This window comes from Fukomys damarensis, unplaced genomic scaffold (genome assembly GCF_012274545.1).
Source record: "Fukomys damarensis isolate Sample0158 unplaced genomic scaffold, DMR_v1.0_HiC HiC_scaffold_118, whole genome shotgun sequence".
NCBI classification, from domain to species: Eukaryota; Metazoa; Chordata; class Mammalia; order Rodentia; family Bathyergidae; genus Fukomys; species Fukomys damarensis.
The window spans coordinates 256,254-273,828 of record NW_022901030.1 but is presented as its reverse complement, the minus strand read 5'-3'; the positions used below and the strand labels follow the sequence as shown (position 1 = coordinate 273,828).

At 39.4% G+C, this 17,575-nt stretch overlaps 2 protein-coding genes across 2 annotated transcripts; both read right to left on the bottom strand.

Annotated features, from left to right (window-relative positions):
* Positions 1 to 4,684: 4,684 nt before the first annotated feature.
* On the bottom strand, positions 4,685 to 15,851 carry LOC104856783 (olfactory receptor 10AG1). Its single transcript, XM_010616275.2, has 3 exons — positions 15,832 to 15,851; positions 9,694 to 9,756; positions 4,685 to 5,591 (listed from the first exon to the last, which is right to left on the bottom strand). Exons 1-3 carry the CDS (start codon positions 15,849 to 15,851, stop codon positions 4,685 to 4,687), a joined length of 990 nt encoding a protein of 329 aa, XP_010614577.2.
* Positions 15,852 to 16,306: 455 nt separating this feature from the next.
* On the bottom strand, positions 16,307 to 17,260 carry LOC104856777 (olfactory receptor 10AG1). The gene has a single exon (XM_010616263.1). It carries the CDS (start codon positions 17,258 to 17,260, stop codon positions 16,307 to 16,309), a length of 954 nt encoding a protein of 317 aa, XP_010614565.1.
* Between the last annotated feature and the right edge of the window lie 315 nt (positions 17,261 to 17,575).

The following is a 17,575-nucleotide window of genomic DNA, read 5'->3' as shown; positions in this document are numbered from 1 at the left end:
GAACATACTAAGTATGACGACCTTAGAAGATTGGTGAAAGTTCACTCAGAGTGCAATTCATAGAGATGTACACGTGGACGTGCACAAAGAATCACCTCCTGGAATCTCATCTTTTTAAAAAGCTTCTGCACTGCAAGAGAAATCACCAGAAGAGCTAAGAGACAACCTACAGTGTGGGAAAACATTTTTACCAGCTGTTCCTAAGACAAATGCCTACTATCCAGAATATAGAAAGTCAGGAGGATCGCTGTGAGTTCGAGACCAGCCTGGGCTATCTAGTGAGTTCCAGGTCAGTCTCAAACACATAGTGAGATCCTGTCTCAAACAAACAAACAAACAAACAAACAAACCAAAAAAAAAAAAAAAACCAAAACAAAAATCAAATTAAGTTGTGGTAAATAGTGTGACCACTTTGAGACTGGGCCTGACTGTCCCTCATGGTTTGCCAAGCTGTCCATGGAACTCAGTTTGTAGCCCAGACTTGTCTTGAGCTCACAGTGATCCTCCTGCCTCAGCCTCCAGAGTGCTGGGATTACAGGCGTGCACCACCATGTCCAGCTTCCAAAGCATTTTTTATATATTAACTTAGAGTAAGACATATTTTTAGTATTAGCTCCCTGTTTCACTCCAGGCCTGTTTTTTATTCAGGCTCATAGTAATATAATGAGGACATTGAGCTGGTATTCTACATTGTGAGCGATGTTTGAGGTACATCACTGGGGACACAGGTGCTTCCCCTCTCGTGGGTTTTGCTTCAGAGGCACAGAGCTGAGTCAGGGCAGCGTAAAGCCCTTTCAGGAGCTCCAGGAGTTGCTGACCAAGGGAGCAGCTGTGCTCAAACGGCCCGATGAATAGTTTTATTTATAGAACATAAACGTTTGACACACATGTTGCACCATTGCTAAATATTCAAAGATTTTAAACATTCCATTTTAAGGACACCTACAGAATAATAATCAAAGTTAATACAATTGCAAATATTCTTTTCTAAAGACACTCCAGCAATAACACTAGAAATACTAGTAGTGGTAATCTGCATAGGTGCCTTCACATTTCTAATGTATGTCTGTATAGACAGATATATAGACAGATCATCCAGTGAGAATTTTGTGTACTTATATATTCGTCTTATGGACTGTATTTAGTATAAGAAATTATCCCCCTGATTATGAAGCCTAATAAATCTGACATCCTATAGGGGCACTGGCTGTCCGAGACCTAGGACAGCAAATGGCTTAGTTCCAATATGGTTACAAAGGTGTCCAACAGCTGCTTGCGTGGATCTGTTTACAGCTCCCCTGGGCTGAGACTCAGCAGAATCCTCTGCCACAGTTCACACCCGAGACAGAATCCGGGCCAGTGTTGCATTTTGCAGGCGGCCAAGCGGGAGCGTCCTCTCCCGTCCAGGTGAGGCGCAGACTCTCCAGTGCCCTCCAAGGTTGACTGGAGGATGCTGGCTCCACCAGCTATGGGAATGCGCTGTACTCCCTGCAGTCACGGAAACCTTCCTTTAATGGGCAAAGGCTTCATAAGCGCCCCGCAGGGAGACTGACCATACAACGGATTACCTTCTGTCAGGACAGCACCCCCAGTTAGCCAGCGCAGTGATCCGCGTGCTGGGCACCACCTCCCACCTTCTTCCTCTCCTCTCATGGACTGGGTCTGACTGGAGCCCGCACTGGCCTCAGACTTGGGACCCACAGCCTCGGCAGCCAGGGGACCGCGAGGTGGTAGCTCTGTTCCACATTTGCGTCTTCCCTTCTCCTTGCTCTTTTTTCCTCCCCAGGGCCAGCGCTTAGGACTTTTCCCTTCTCTTCCTAGGGCTCCTGTGAGCAGCTCGGGCCGACCTGCAAAGCCTCCCCAGGGCGAGGCTTAAAGCGCTCCCCCGATCTGCAGCGCCCTTGGTCAGCAGTGCAAGGGGTTCAGAGGTGACGCGGAGGAGGCGGGGCTGAGGCCGCTGGCTGCAGATTCCAGCACTTGGGCAGGGCCTTACTCCCAGGGCATTCGCTTGTCTTGCTGCAGTGTGGAACCAGTGGGGGCTAATAAATACAATATAAAAAGCAGTCTTCTTACTTCTATGAAGAAAACAAAACAAAATATCATAACAAGGATGGTAGAGAGCAACAACAGTGAACATACTAAGTATGACGACCTTAGAAGATTGGTGAAAGTTCACTCAGAGTGCAATTCATAGAGATGTACACGTGGACGTGCACAAAGAATCACCTCCTGGAATCTCATCTTTTTAAAAAGCTTCTGCACTGCAAGAGAAATCACCAGAAGAGCTAAGAGACAACCTACAGTGTGGGAAAACATTTTTACCAGCTGTTCCTAAGACAAATGCCTACTATCCAGAATATAGAAAGAACTCAAAAAAATCAGACCCCCACCAAATATAAAGACCTGACTCAAAAATAGGCATCTGAAATGAACAGACATTTCTCACACAAAGAAATAAAAGCAGCCAATAAACATCTGAAAAAATGTTCAACACCACTGGTCATTCGAGAGATGCAGATCAAAACAACACTGAGATGTCATCTCACCCCAGAAAGAATCACTGCTATCAAGAAATCAATGAGTAACAAATGCTGGTGGGGTTGTGGGGAGAAAGGAACTCTTCTTCATTATTGGTGGGAGTGCAGACTGGTGCAATCACTGTGGAAATCAACTTGGAGAAAACTTAAAGATCTAGGACTAGAGCTTCATTTGACCCAGCTATTCCTCTGCTGGGTATCTTCCTAAATGATTTAGAAGAATTACACCACAGCAATATATGCTGGCTCATTTTTAGAGTGGCACAGTTTGTCATAGCTAAAATTTGCAAACAGCCCAATTGCCCATCAGCTGGAAACTGGATAAAGTAGATGTGGTATTTTTAATAAAATGGAGTAGGACTCGTCCACAGAGAACCCGAAACTAGAGAGATTTATAGCTAAGTGGATGCACATCGAGGTCATACTCTTAAGTAAAATTAATAAGACACACATGTAATTATGAAATAGTTTCTGTGGTGTGAAAGACTAAAAGCGTAATAAGGATAAAATGTATAATTGATATTGTGTAGTAGGAAGAAAAGTTCTAAAGGGGTAGAGGAAGTGGGAGGGGTAGTGGAAAGGTAAAAAGGAAAAAGAAAAAATATGTGAAAAGGGAAATGGTGGAATCAATGTCTTTGTAAACAAGGAAAGATGGAGGAGCTGAAGGGAGGGCTGGGAAATAGGAAGAACCAAGATATACAATGTAGAGATACAGATTTCCAGTGTTGGGTGTGATCATAACCTATACCGAAAAGGTACCAATAAATTTCACGGAAAAATATTAAGTTTCCTGAATTCATTGGACAGCCCTGTACCTAAAACACTGTGAATTCTACTGTATATTTCAGCAAAAGGACCTTGAATGCTAGCATTTGCTGGCTTCGTCATCACAGTGGTCACTAGCACAGTCCTTCTCATCTACCAGATGCCAAATACTTGATGCACAAAAAAGACCACGTGAAGACATATATAAATGCAGGTTCACATGAAGAAAGCAGATGAGAGAAGTGCAATGCCATATGTTAGATAGTAGGATGTGCACAGAGAAATACAACTATGTTCAGAAGAAAAGCTAACATGACCCTTATCACATGCCATGGATGCATACTTACAATGAGTTAAAACTACCAACTGGAATAACAGTCATATAAAACCCAGCAACAAAAATGTCTTAGAGGGGCTCATGTTTTTGAGACCCTTGATTTTTTTTTTTTTTTTGGTAGCAGGGATCGAACTCAAGACCTTGCACTTGTGAGGCATGTGGTGGAACCACCGAGCTAAATCCCTGTGACCCTTGCATGTGAATGTGGGACATTCAGGATTCTACTGAGTCATGCTCACTTTCCTCAGTCATATCAGTTTAAATATTAAATAATTTTACACACTTTAGGTGGGATTGCAATAAAAAATGTGAGTAAACGAATGCAATAAATACATGAGAACTTTAATTAACAACAGACATAATTTGACAAAATTTCATATTTGCAATTATTTGTACAGAGATTAAATAATTAAAAAGACATTAATTGGAGCCAAAATATAAAGGATAAAAATATATGTACAAAATAAAACCAGTGTAAGCAAGCAGAACTGTTGCCTTTTATAATGTATTCTCCTAGGAAATTATAAGGCAGAGGGTAAACACTGTGATCTTTTCTGCTGAAATCAATACGAAAGAACTAAATAGACCTACACAGTTAGTGAAATAAATAAATTCTTCGGCTGGTTATGCAATGTCTCTAGATTTATTCAGGGTTCATTCAGGTGTCTACTCATTCACTGAATCACTCACACAATAAGTACTAATTGTTTAAGTACTACTGGAAAATACTATTATATGCTGTATAAAATAAAACACAAGCACTATATGGGCATTTAGGAAAATAATGTCCAGTAAATGGTATGAACATGACAGAATTTTGAATAGATAGATTTACAGGGTAAAGTTGATGCACATGAAAATTTAATTTACCATGTCCAGGCATGGCTTCCTGATGATAGTTGGTGGGTCCACAATACATCCAGGCACAGTACATTGCAAGCCTGGATATAAATGTAATAAAAGCACATTAACTTCTCAAACAGAGATGGCAGAGTTTTAAAATGGTTCTCTGGCAGCAACTATATGACCAAAACATCAAGGAGAATCATGGCACTGTGTTTTTAAAAAATAATTTTCTCAGTGCCACAATCACATCCTTGTTCCTCAGGCTATAAATGAAGGGGTTGAACATGGGGGTCACGACAGTGTAGAAGAGAGACAGCAGTGTGTCAGTTCTGGCAGAATGGCTGGACTTTGGTCTGAAGTAAGTAATGGTAGACGATCCAAAAAAGAGCAACACAACCAGCAGGTGGGAAGAGCACGTGGAGAAGGCCTTGGCCCGGCCTTGAGCTGTTGGCAACCTCAGAATGGTGGAAACGATTTTGCAATAAGAGGCAAGGATCAGCATGAAGGGGACAGCACCAACCAGCAGTGTTAACACATAGGCAGACACCTCCTGAGCAGAAGTGTCCCCGCAGGCCAGCTTGAGAATGGGGGGTATGTCACAGAAGAAGTGGGCGATTTGGTTGGACTTACAGAAATGCAGAGAGAAGATTTGGCACGTTTGCCCTATCTGCACAAGAACTGGACCCAGCCAGGAGGCAGCTGCCAGCTGAGCACACTTCTTTGGGTTCATGAGCAGAGGATAGTGCAGAGGGTGACAGATGGCCACATAGCGGTCATAGGACATCACGGCCAGCAGGAAGCACTCAGTGGTTCCAAGCATAAGGAAGAAACACAGTTGTGTGGCACAGCCCAGCACAGAAATGTTTCTCTTCTGAGTCCAAAGGTCAAAGAGAATCCTAGGGAGAGTGACTGAAACATAACAGATTTCCAAAGAGGAAAAATTTGCCAGGAAAATATACATGGGTCTCTGTAGTGCAGGGTCCAGGATTGTTACGGTGATGATGAGGCTGTTTCCAATTAGCACAACCAAGTAAATGATGGTGAACACCCCAGACAGAAAGCCCTGGAGCTCTGGAAGTTCCGAAAACCCCAGCAGGACAAAGTGCCTCACCATGGAAACATTGCCTCCTCTCCTGCATGTATCCCTTCAGGTGTCATCTGTGGGAATAAGCAGAAGCTCAAGTAATTTCATTGCCTTCAACTTTAATCATTTTTAATACAAACATGGCACACTGAGTGATTTTCCCATTCGCTATAGGAGCAAATATCATAAATATAGGAGCTCTAACCTCGTAGTTTTTTACTTGGTGTTATTAATAAATACACAAGAAAGGACTTTATTCTTTTTTCCCGTTGAAGATAAATTACATTTTTTGTTGAGATGCATTATTTTAAATGTTATTTACATTTGAATTCTCTAAAGCTCGAGATCTGATTTGTAGCAAAGTCTGAAGCAAAACAATTATTAATTTCATTAATTTACCATGAAGTCCTCACCTGTCAATTTCCCTTCCTATCATTTTCAGTTATAAGTGAATTGTATTAAGTAGATACTTTTATAAAATCCATAATAGTTCTTAGAGCTTCATACAGTGAATTTTATTTTATTTCTTCTGGTATCTGCTTTATAGTTTTATTCAGCTTTTGTTTTCTGTATGACATGCTTCTTTATTATAAAGGAGTAATAAGACATAACTATAAAACAGGATATTAGATAATTTTCCTGTTTTATTTGCACTTTAATGTTAGATCTGTGAAGTTAGCATTTGTAAGCTTTATCGTGATTTTTCAAGAAGAGCAATGAACTTGTTTCCTTCCTGGTAAAGCTCATTATTTAAAAGGTTCAGCCAGAATCTATGACCAAGGAAGTGATGAATTAGAATGTGCAGATTTGAACTGTGCATTTATTGTAGAGAAGGAATGAAGACCAGAACTCTTCTGCATGATGTCCCTGCATCACTCAGGTCTTCACTAAATGTTGCTTCTTCACATTTTTTGTTGTATTCCATCTTTTCCTAAATGGTTGCTTACACGTGTTTTTATATATTTGAGTGTATTGGACAGTGATTATTCTTCTTACTATGTTCTTTCTTTATCACTACAGTTATATGGACATTTAGGTTGGTATTCTGCACATATTGTATGCAATTCAGTTTTTCACAAAATTGGACCCCTTAACTTAACTTTGAAATGACCAATGAGTGGAATTGATTGCATGACAAGACTTGTCCCCAGGGGGCACACCAGGTTATCCCCAATCTGCAGGTCTCTCCCCCAGACACGGATTGAGTAGAACTCTGTGTGTCTGTGTGTGCTCAGGATGCGTGGTTAGTTGGGCAATTACCAACTACTGTGATTTCACATCTCCTGCTGAAGTAGCAGTTCATCGCACTGTTTTTGCTATGCACTGGATCACATCTATGTTTTTTGTTATTTGAAAAGCAGAGGAGACTAAATCATCATGCAGAAGAGACGCACAATATCCCTAAACTGAGACTCGTGGTGAGTCAGCACAGTGATCACAACGGGAGTTTAGCAAATACACAGATGCAGGTGCTGGGAGCATCTGGCACATCTGTGATCCCAGCTGTCTGGGAGGCTGAGGAGGAAGGTCTCCCGTAAAACCCGGCAGCACCGGGAGAGCCTATCTGAAAATAAAAGTATATACAGGGCTGCATAAAACCCCTATTCAGTCTTCACTATTATAAAACTGTCATACACACACACACACACACACACACACACACACACACACACGCTCACGCAAATAAAGAAATAACAGCCCATGCAGCAAGGGGCACCCTGAAGATTTTCTGAAAATGAAAGGAAAGATACATAATTTCCTGTTATCATAGAAAAAGTGCAGAAACGCACAAAGGTACATCCTAAACACTGCCTAATAAACTTATATAATTATATACTTTCCTGGATGAAATGCGATGCTCAAGACTGGAAGACTGAAATAACTCGATTATCACCTGGAAGAGAAAAGAACGCAGGAGGTGAGGCCGACAGGTGGACAAGAGCACTTGAAGCTCTGGTTAGTGTTTGAGCTGTGCTTTGCCAACAATTAAAAGGAAAACAGAGAACGTGCCACTCCACAGTTACTTTTGAAAGGGAAATAGGAAACATTTTGAAAGTTTCTGTCATAAAAACAAACATTTGTGGAAATAAATTTACTCTGAATTGAGAATTATGCAGTGTAGAATGTGCAAACAGCACATGGCAGAATATAAATACAGTAACATACATAGTATGTATGTATCAGAAAAAGTAAAAAAAAAAATTAATGGCACATCCTGCCAAAAAGAAGTTCTGTAACTGAGTTTCTACAATGGTCAGAACTAAATATTTAATTAAGGCATTACAAAAATATGACTTCAAGTTAAGACAAATCTGTACAATTTTTTGCTATATTTCCCTCCATACCATAATCATATTTTACTCACTTCCCATTCACCCAGACTCAACACTTGTGTGGGACCAGTAAGCCAAACGTAGGCCACCCTTTGATAGAGAAGCCAATTCAGTGATGTTCACTCTGTGTCTCACTCTTTAATTATGTAAAGTTGTACAGAGATAACACTCTGGGACTTTCTACAGACACAATGCTTAAATATAAACTTACACAAAGTAATACTTTCATAAATAGCAAGAATCACAATGCTGCTACTGACAAAATCATACTATTTAATATACGATCTTATTATACAAAAAGTACTTGTCATTTAGATCTTAATTCATCTTGTCATAAATAAAGCTAGGAAAGCACAAAGCATATCTGCATTAGTATTTTGAAACTTCATACAAAAATTATTTTTAAAAATTTGGTGTAATTAGGTGTTATTTCCCAGTGCAAAAGATACAGATACGTATAGAATTTAACTTCCATTACATGGAAGGATGTTTGAATCAAAGTAAAACATAATATGTACCTTTATTGTCTGCATAAGAAATGAGAGAGGAAGAAGAAGGATTTATTTCCAGGCTTGGTAATTTGTTGAAAGAGAGCGTAACAGCCAGCTCAAATATGATCTGTCATCAGAACTGATAATGTGCTTTAAGTACAATGTATTTCCACCCTGGGGATGAACTCTTTCTCAAGTAACCTTCTAATTGAGCTAAAGTATTCTGCCTGCCACCCAAGGAATTTGGAGGACACCAAAGCCTTCTGAGGCCATGCTGATCCCATAAGTTGGCAGACAGGCATCCTTCTCAGTGACTGCTAAAAACTACAAGCCTAGCTCATAACAAAACAGTATGATGATCTCGCCAAATGACATGCTCTTTACAGGGTGCCTGCACACCATGTGTGAGACTAGGAAGTCTGTTTTTCTACCACCCAACATGGAGATGTGATTTCTAGGGTTGCCAGATGGTTGTGTTCTCTTCACTATCATCTTCCTCCACCAGCTGCACACTTCCTGTCTGGCCTCATCATACCTTCCCCTGAAAATGAGATGGGAGACAGCATATTGAAATGGGACCTCTCACCTATTTCTTTTAAGGAGTACAAACTGGAAAAGCCTTGCAGAATTTCTAGATATAACTCCTGATATAAACTAAAATTAAGAGTCTACCAAGCTGAGAAAAAGGATACAGTATGTCATTTCCAGCTGAGTTGCCCTGTCACCGGCTATGAGATGATTTTTATCATTAATATCCCTTTATAATCAAAATATAAAATTGCATTTAGCGATCGGACCTGCACTTGGGAGAGGACAGGAAGGAGAGAAGGAGGAGAAAAAAGTGAAGAGGATCAAGATGCAAAATGTGTGTGCACCATACCCCGTGATGAATATGTTTACAATATATCAGGTGAATAAAAGTTTATTTGAAAAGTGGGTCTTGGTCTCCATCTGAAGCTCTTGTTCATTGTGGAAAAGTCTCTTCCTGGGTAGAGAGGTGAGGGGTGTGTGGCAGACTGGCCTGAAGACTGGGTGTTCTGGGTCATTATCATCACGGTGGTCACTAGCATGGTCTTTCACATGTACCAGAAGCCAAGTATTTGATGCACATGAAACACTGTATGAAGTATATATGCAAATTTTCATGTAGGAAACATATGAATAAAATGTATTGTCATATGTTAGATACTACAAAGTGCAAATGGTTAAAAACTAAAAAGGCCCTTATCACGTGCCTTATATATGTGTTTACAGTCAGAGTTAAAACACAGATTGGAATAACTGTCATATGATATGTAACAACAGGCTGCTTGCTGCTTGCTGTTGACTTTTTGCCTTCTCCTTGTCATGAAATATTCCTCTTCTGCAATGCCTCTGTCATGCTGCCTTGCCTTGGAGTAAGTCAACTATGGACTGAAACTTCTTGAAATTGCTGATCACATGTAAAGAGGTTTTTCTAGGACAATAGACTGTAGTGTGTGTGGTACAGGCCAGAGAGGCTGCAGGCAGATCCCAGGCAGGCTCCAACCCCACAGGCTGGGGCAAACCCACCCAACCAAGACCCACTGAGGAAAGAGCTGCAGAGGCACAAAAGCTTCAGTCAGAGGCCTGCCCCATGTGTGTGCAGATCCCAGGGAGCAGTGGTGTGGTCCAGATCAGTGCAGCTGCAGGCAGATCCCAGCCAGGTGTCCTCCAGGACCCCAGAGGCTGCAGCAAAACTGCCTAGCCAGGGTCCACCCCAAAAACAGATGAACAGGCATACAAGCTTCAGTCAGAGACCCAGCCCATGGAACAGTGGCTTGAACCCAGGAATTTGTGTACTGTTGAGCATCAGAAAAAGCCCTTTGTGCCTTGCTTAGAATTGAAGGCCACTGGGTGAGCAAAAGGTTGTCTCAATAAAGGTGCAACAGGCTGCAACTGTTGAAATGAGAAGACATGGTAATAAATCCCCAAAACAGAGCTCCAGATGACATAGGGCAACCCAAAGGGAAAAAAGATGAAACAGTCTGATTCTTAACAACCTGGACTCCCTGAACTAGCAACAAAAGAGGATATGGAAAAACTTGAATCACAAATAATTTCTCAGGTAATAGCAGAAATTGTGCCCATCCTGCAAGATATGATTACTAAATCTAGAGCTGACAAGGATAAAAAAAATAGAGGAGCTGAGGAACATGAAGGAATTCCAACATAGGAAACAAATGGAAATGATAAAACAAATGCAAACAGATTTTCAGGAGATTAAAAACTCCACTGAAGGTTTACACTGGAGAATGAGACAATGCAAAGATAGAATTTCAGATATAGAAGATAGGATTGCAGTTAGTGACCAGGAAAATAAACATGTCTTAATAATAGTAAGGGAACATGAGAAAACAATCCACCAGTTGCTAGATGATGCAAAAAAGAATAATATAAGACTAATCAGAATCAATGAAGAAACAGGACAGTGCAGATGGCATAAAAATAACTGTTTACAGAAGTAATGGCAGAAAACTTCCCAAGTAGGGGAAAACAATTTGACATACATGTAAGTGAGGCACATAGAACTCCAAATGGTGCTGATAAAAAATGTACACATAGATATATAATCATTAAGATTCCAGAAACCCAAATAGAAGGATACGATTCTAAAAGTGGTCAGAAAAAAGAAACAAATCGCATACAGAGCAAAGCCTATCATAATCACTGTAGACTTCTCAACACAAATCCTCAAGGCAAGAAGAGCTTGGAGTGAAGTATTTCAAGCCCTAAAGGAAAAGAGCCACCAAACCAGACTGAAGTACCCTGCAAAACTGTCTTTCAAAATTGATGGAGAAATAAGATACTTTCATGACAAAGAATACCTTAGAAAAACTTTAAGAAATATCCTAGAAAGTGAAAATGAACATAAAAACCCAGGAAGCCCAACAGAATGAATCCATCAAGCATGACAAGAAATTAAAAGCAATGGGGAGAATCCAACAAGAAGAAAATGTCAAGACAAGGATAAGTCAATACATATCAGTTTTGCTCTCAATGTTAATAGTCTCAATTCACCAATAAAAAGAAATAGATTGGTAGAATGGGTCAAGAGTAAGATCTAACAATATGCTCCATTCAAGAAACACATTTAATTCAAAAAGAAACTCATAGACTGAAAGTCAAAAGGTAAAAACAATACCCCATGCAACAGGAACCCAAAGAAAAGCAGGAGTAGCTATCCTCTTTGCCGATCACATGGATTTCAAAGCCACATTGATTAAGACAGACAAAGAAGGACACTACCTGCTTATAAAGGGAAAATCCAAGAGGAAGAGATAACAATAAAAAATATACATGCACCAAACACTAGTGCACCAAATTATATAAAACCAATACTACTGGACATAAAAAATCAAATGAGCACTAACACAATAGTAGTGGGGAACCTCAGTACCTCACTGTCACAAATAGATAGATCAACTAGATAGAAAATAAACAACAAAATACTGAAACTCAAACTCTTAAAACATAAACTTAACAGATGTTTACAGAGTGTTTTACCCAACAAAATCAGAGTACACATTCTTTTCAGCACACGTGGGTCACTTTCGAAAATAGACCACATACTCGATCATAGAACATGTCTAAGTAAGTGCAAAAGAGATAAAATGATGCCCTGTATATTATCAGAACATAGTACAATGAAATTGGAGATCAATAGATAAATAAACCACAAGAATTTCACAAACACATGGGAAATGAACACTACACTCCTGAATAACCAATGTGTCACAAAGGATATTATAAAAGATATCAGACAGTTCCCACAATTAAATGACAATGACAATACAACATACCAGAATCCATGGGACACAATGAAAGTAGTCTTATGACGAAAATGGACAGATTCCTAGATTTGTATGAATTACTAAAGTTGGACAAAGATGGCCTAAAAATTCTAAGCAACCCAATATCAATCAATGAAATTGAAAATGTAATTAAATGCTTACCAACTAAGAAAAGTCCTGATCCCTGATGGCTTCACTGCTGAGTTCTACAAGACATTTAGAGAGGAACTACTGCCACTACTCTTACGTCAGTGAAATTGAAAGGGAAGCAATACTCCCAAATACATTCCTGAAAGCAAGCAACACCTCTATCCCCAAAGCAGAGAAAGATCCAACCAAAAAAGAGAGCTATAGGCCAATCTCACTAATGAACATAGATGCAAAAATCCTTAATAGGATACTGGCAAATAGAATCCAGAAGATCATCCCGAAGATCATACACCCTGATCAAGTCAGATTTATCCCAGGGGTTCATAGATGGCTCCACATACAAAAATCAGTAATTGTAATACACTATTTAAACAGAGCCAAGGATAAAAAGCATATTATCATCTCAATAGATGCAGACAAAGCATGTGACAAAATTCAACACACATTCATGATAAAAAAAATAACTTACAGAAAATTGGAATAGACAGTCTCTACCTTAATCTGATAAAAGCCATCTATGAAAAGCCAACAAGCAATATCATACTAAATGGTCAAAAACTGAAATCCTTCACACTCAAATCAGGAAGAAGACAAGGAGGTCCACTATCACCTCTCCTGTTCAATATAGTTTTGGACACATTAGTCAGAGCAATTAGACAAGAGAAAGAAATAAAAGGAATAAAGATAGGAAAGAAAAAATTCAAATTCTCAATATTTGCAGATGGCATGATACTCCATATAGAAAACACCAAGAACTCCACCAAAAGCATTCTAGACTTAATAAGCACATTCCAGAAAGTGGCTGGATACAAGGTTTACACAGAAAAATCAATAGCTTTTCTGTACATGGAAAACAGACTCACTAGAGGAAAAATGGAACAAAAAATTTCTTTCATGATAGCATCCAAAAAATTGCAATACTTAGAATTCAACTTAAGGAAAGGAACCAAAGACCTCTACTCTGAAAAATACGGCACTATGAAAAAGGAGATCGATGAGGATATCAGAAAATAGAAAGTCATCCGTTGCTCCTGGGTAAGAAGAATCAACATAATAAAAATGGCCATACTGCCAAAACTGCTCTATAGATTCAATGCAATGCCAGTTGAAATTCCAGCAGCATACTTCACAGATCTTGAGAAAACAATCCACAAATTCATTTGGAACAAGAAGATATTTAGAATAGCAAACGCTGTTTCAGGCAATAAAGAGAAGTTAGGGGTATCACAGTCCACAATGTGAAACTATATACTCCAAAGCTACTGTGATAAAAACAGCCCTGGACTAGAAAAGAAACAGACCCGAGGACCAGTAGAGCAGATTGGAAGGTGCAGAAACAAGTCCAGACATACTCAGCTACCTCATCTTTGAAAAAAGAGCCAAACACCATCACAGAGGCAAAATAACCACTTTAATAAATGGTGTTGGAAAAACTGGGTTTCTATGTGCCAAAGATTAAAACTAGACCTATATCTCTCTCCAAGCACTAAACTAAAATCAAAATGGATTAAAGATCTAAATACTAAAACAAAAACACTTAACTGTCTGACAGAGAGGTTAGGTAGAACTCTGGCACAGTAAAAGATTTTGTGAACAAAATTTTAGCAGCCTGTGAGCTAGCACAATCAATCAACTAGTGGGATCTCCTCTTATTAAAAAGTTTCTGCAGCCAGGCATGGTGGTGCACGCCTGTAATGCCAGCTCTCAAGAGGCTGAGTCAGGAGGATCAGTGTGAGTTTGAGACCAGCCTGGGCTACATAGTGAGTTGCAAGGCAGTCTCAACTACATAGTGAGACCCTGTCTCAAACAAACCGAAAACAAAACAAAACAAAAGAACAAAACAAAAAAGATTCTGCAGAGCAAGAGAAACCACCAGCAGTGTGAAGAGACAAACCACAATGTGGGAAAAAATTTTCACCAGCTGATCATCAAACAAAGATCTACTATCTAGAATATATAAATAAGTTAAAAAAATCAGACCTCCCCAAGTTAAGGACCCAATCCAGAAATGTACATCTGAAAAGAATAGATATCGCTCATAAAAAGAAGTAGAAATAGCAAATAAACATAAGAAAAAATGTTCAACATCACAGGTCATCCAAGAGACGCAAATGGAACCAACGCTGAGATTCCACATCACCCCAGAAAGAATGGCTGCTCTTACGAATACAGCCAATAACAAAGGCTGGCAGTGCTGTGGGGAAAGAGGAACCTTGACTGCCCCACTGCTCATGGGAATGTAGAATGGCGCAACCACTGTGGAAAGAGGTATGGAGACGCCTCAAAGAACTAGGATTGGAAGTTTCATTGGACCCAGCCATTCCTCTGCTATCTTCCCTAAAGAATTAAAAGAATCACACCACAGTGATACATGTGCACCCATGTTCATAGCAGCACAATTTGTAATAGCTAAAACTTGGAAGCAGCCCAAATGCCCATCAACAGGAGACTGGATAAAGAAAATGTTTTATTTTCTATAAATTGGAATAGTAATCATCCATAAAATGAGAAATTAGAGACATATATAGCTAAAGGGATGCACATTGAGGTGATACTCTTTAGTGAAATTAATAGGACACATGGTGTAAATAACAAATAGTTTCTCTAGTGTGAGAAACTGAAATAGTAAATAAGGACTAAAAGGTATAATAGCTAATATGAAATAAAAAGAAAAGGTGAAAATGGGGGGGAATTGGAAGGGGCAGGGGAAAGGAAAGAGGGGAATGGAATTAATATGAGAAAATGAAAAGTAATGGAAACAAAGTCTTTGCAGATAGGAAGGGAGGGGTTGATGGAAGGGCAGGCGACAGGTAAAAATAAGAACCATGGTTGATTACGCAAAGGTACAAATTTCCAACAATGAAGACCATTATGTTGTATACATGAAATGTAACTATAAAATACATTTAAAAGAAGAAAGAAATGTCACAACAAAGAAGCCTTAAAGTGACATGTTTTTGAGACCCTTGCATTTGAAGGTGGGACATTTGGGATTCTCTTAAATCTTGCTCAGTTTCCTCAATCCTACCAGGTTAAATATTAAATAATATTATATAATTCATCTGGGTTTAAGGTAAAATATTTTAGTAAACAAATGCAGTGAATCTATGAAAGTAAGTAATCTCAGAAATTATTTTAAAAAATTATATTTGCAACAATGTATAGGTATGAAACTTTCTATATATTTTTATTGTGGTTAACAGAGATTAAGTAATTAAAAAGAGATTAACTTGGGTAATAACAGAAAGAGGGAAATATATGTATAACATACAATCAGTTTAAGGAAGCAGGAGTGTGACCTTAAATCATGTGTCCTCCCAGACAATTATTAAGCACAGGTCTAAGCAATGTGAACTTTTCTTCTGGTATCAATAAGAAAGAATTACAAAGTCCTACACAGTTAGTTAAATAAACAAATTCTAATACTGGTTCTGTAAAATCTATGGATTTTTTTCAAGATTCATTCACATGTGTACTCATTCACTGAATCACTCATGCCATAAGCATTAGTTGTTTAACTAGTATTGGTAACTGCTATTATATGCTGTATAGATTTATTGTTGTTGTTGGTTTTTTTATTTTTTGATACTAGGGATTGAACTCGGGTCCTTGAGCTTGCAAGGCAGGCCACCGAACCACTGAGCTAAATCCCCAGCCCTATGCTGTATAGATTTAAAAAATATCATAAAATGCAACTATTGTATGGGCACTTAGGAAAATAATGCCCACTAAATATAATCAACATGACAGCATTTTGAATTTATACAGTTAAGGAGAAATGTGATGCATACTGAAACTTATTTTTAATTAGGTGTTTCTACTCTACATCCAGGCACAGTATACTCCAAGTGAATATATGAATATAGTAAAAACACATTATATTCTCAAATGCAGACTGTGGAGTGTTAAAGTGTTTCGATGACAACTATATGACAAAAAAGTCAAGGAGAATCATGGCACTGTGTAGTTAAGAAATAATTTTCTCAGTGCCACAATCACGTCTTTGTTCCTGAGGCTGTAAATCAAGGGGTTGAACATGGGAGTCACGATAGCATACAAGAGAGACAGCAGTTTATCAGTTCCTGCAGAGTGGCTGGACTTTGGCCTTAGGTAGGCAAGGCTAGCAGATGCAAAAAACAGCACGACAACCAGCAGGTGGGAAGAGCACGTGGAGAAGGCCTTGGCCCGGCCTTGGGCTGTTGGCAACCTCAGAATGGTGGAAACAATTTTGCTATAAGAGGCAAGGATCAGCATGAAAGGGACAGCAGCAACCAACATGACCACTACATAGACAGACAGCTCGTGAGCAGAAGTGTCCCCACAGGCCAGCTGGAGAATGGGGGGTATGTCACAGAAGAAGTGGGGGATTTGGTTGGACTTACAGAAATGCAGAGAGAAAATCTGGCACGTTTGCCCTATCTGGACTGGGACTGGGGCCAGCCAGGAGGCAGCTGCCAGCTGAGCACACTTCTTTGGGTTCATGAGCAGAGGATAGCGCAGAGGGTGACAGATGGCCACATAGCGGTCATAAGACATCACGGAAAGCAGGAAGGACTCAGTGGTTCCTAACATAAGGAAGAAACACAGCTGCATGGCGCAGCCCAGCACAGAAATGTTTCTCTTCTGAGTCCAAAGGTCAAAGAGAATCCTAGGGAGAGTGACTGAAATATAACAGATTTCTAGAGAAGAAAAGTTAGCCAGGAAAAAGTACATGGGTCTCTGTAGTGCAGGGTCCAGGATTGTTATGGTGATGATGAGGCTGTTTCCAATTAAGATAATCAAATAAATGATGGTGAACACCCCAGACAGGAAGCCCTGGAGCTCTGGAAGGTCCGAAAACCCCAGCAGGACAAAGTTCCTCACCATGGAAACATTGCCTCCTGCATTTATCCGTTCATGCATCATCTGTGGGTATAAGCAGAAGCTCAAATAATTTCATTGCCTTCAACTTTAATCATTTTTAATACAAACATGGCACACTGAGTGATTTTTCTCATTCCTTATAGGAGCAAATATTATAACTATAGGAGCTCTAAACTTGTAGCTCTTTACTTTTCATTATTAATAATTACAAAAGAAAGATCTTTGTTCTTTTCTCCCTTTGAAGAGAAATTATATTTGTTGGTGAGGTGCATTATTTTAAATACGAATCACATTTGAATTCCCTAAAGCTCAAGTTCTGAGTTGTAGCAAAGTCTGAAGCATAACAGATTAATTTCA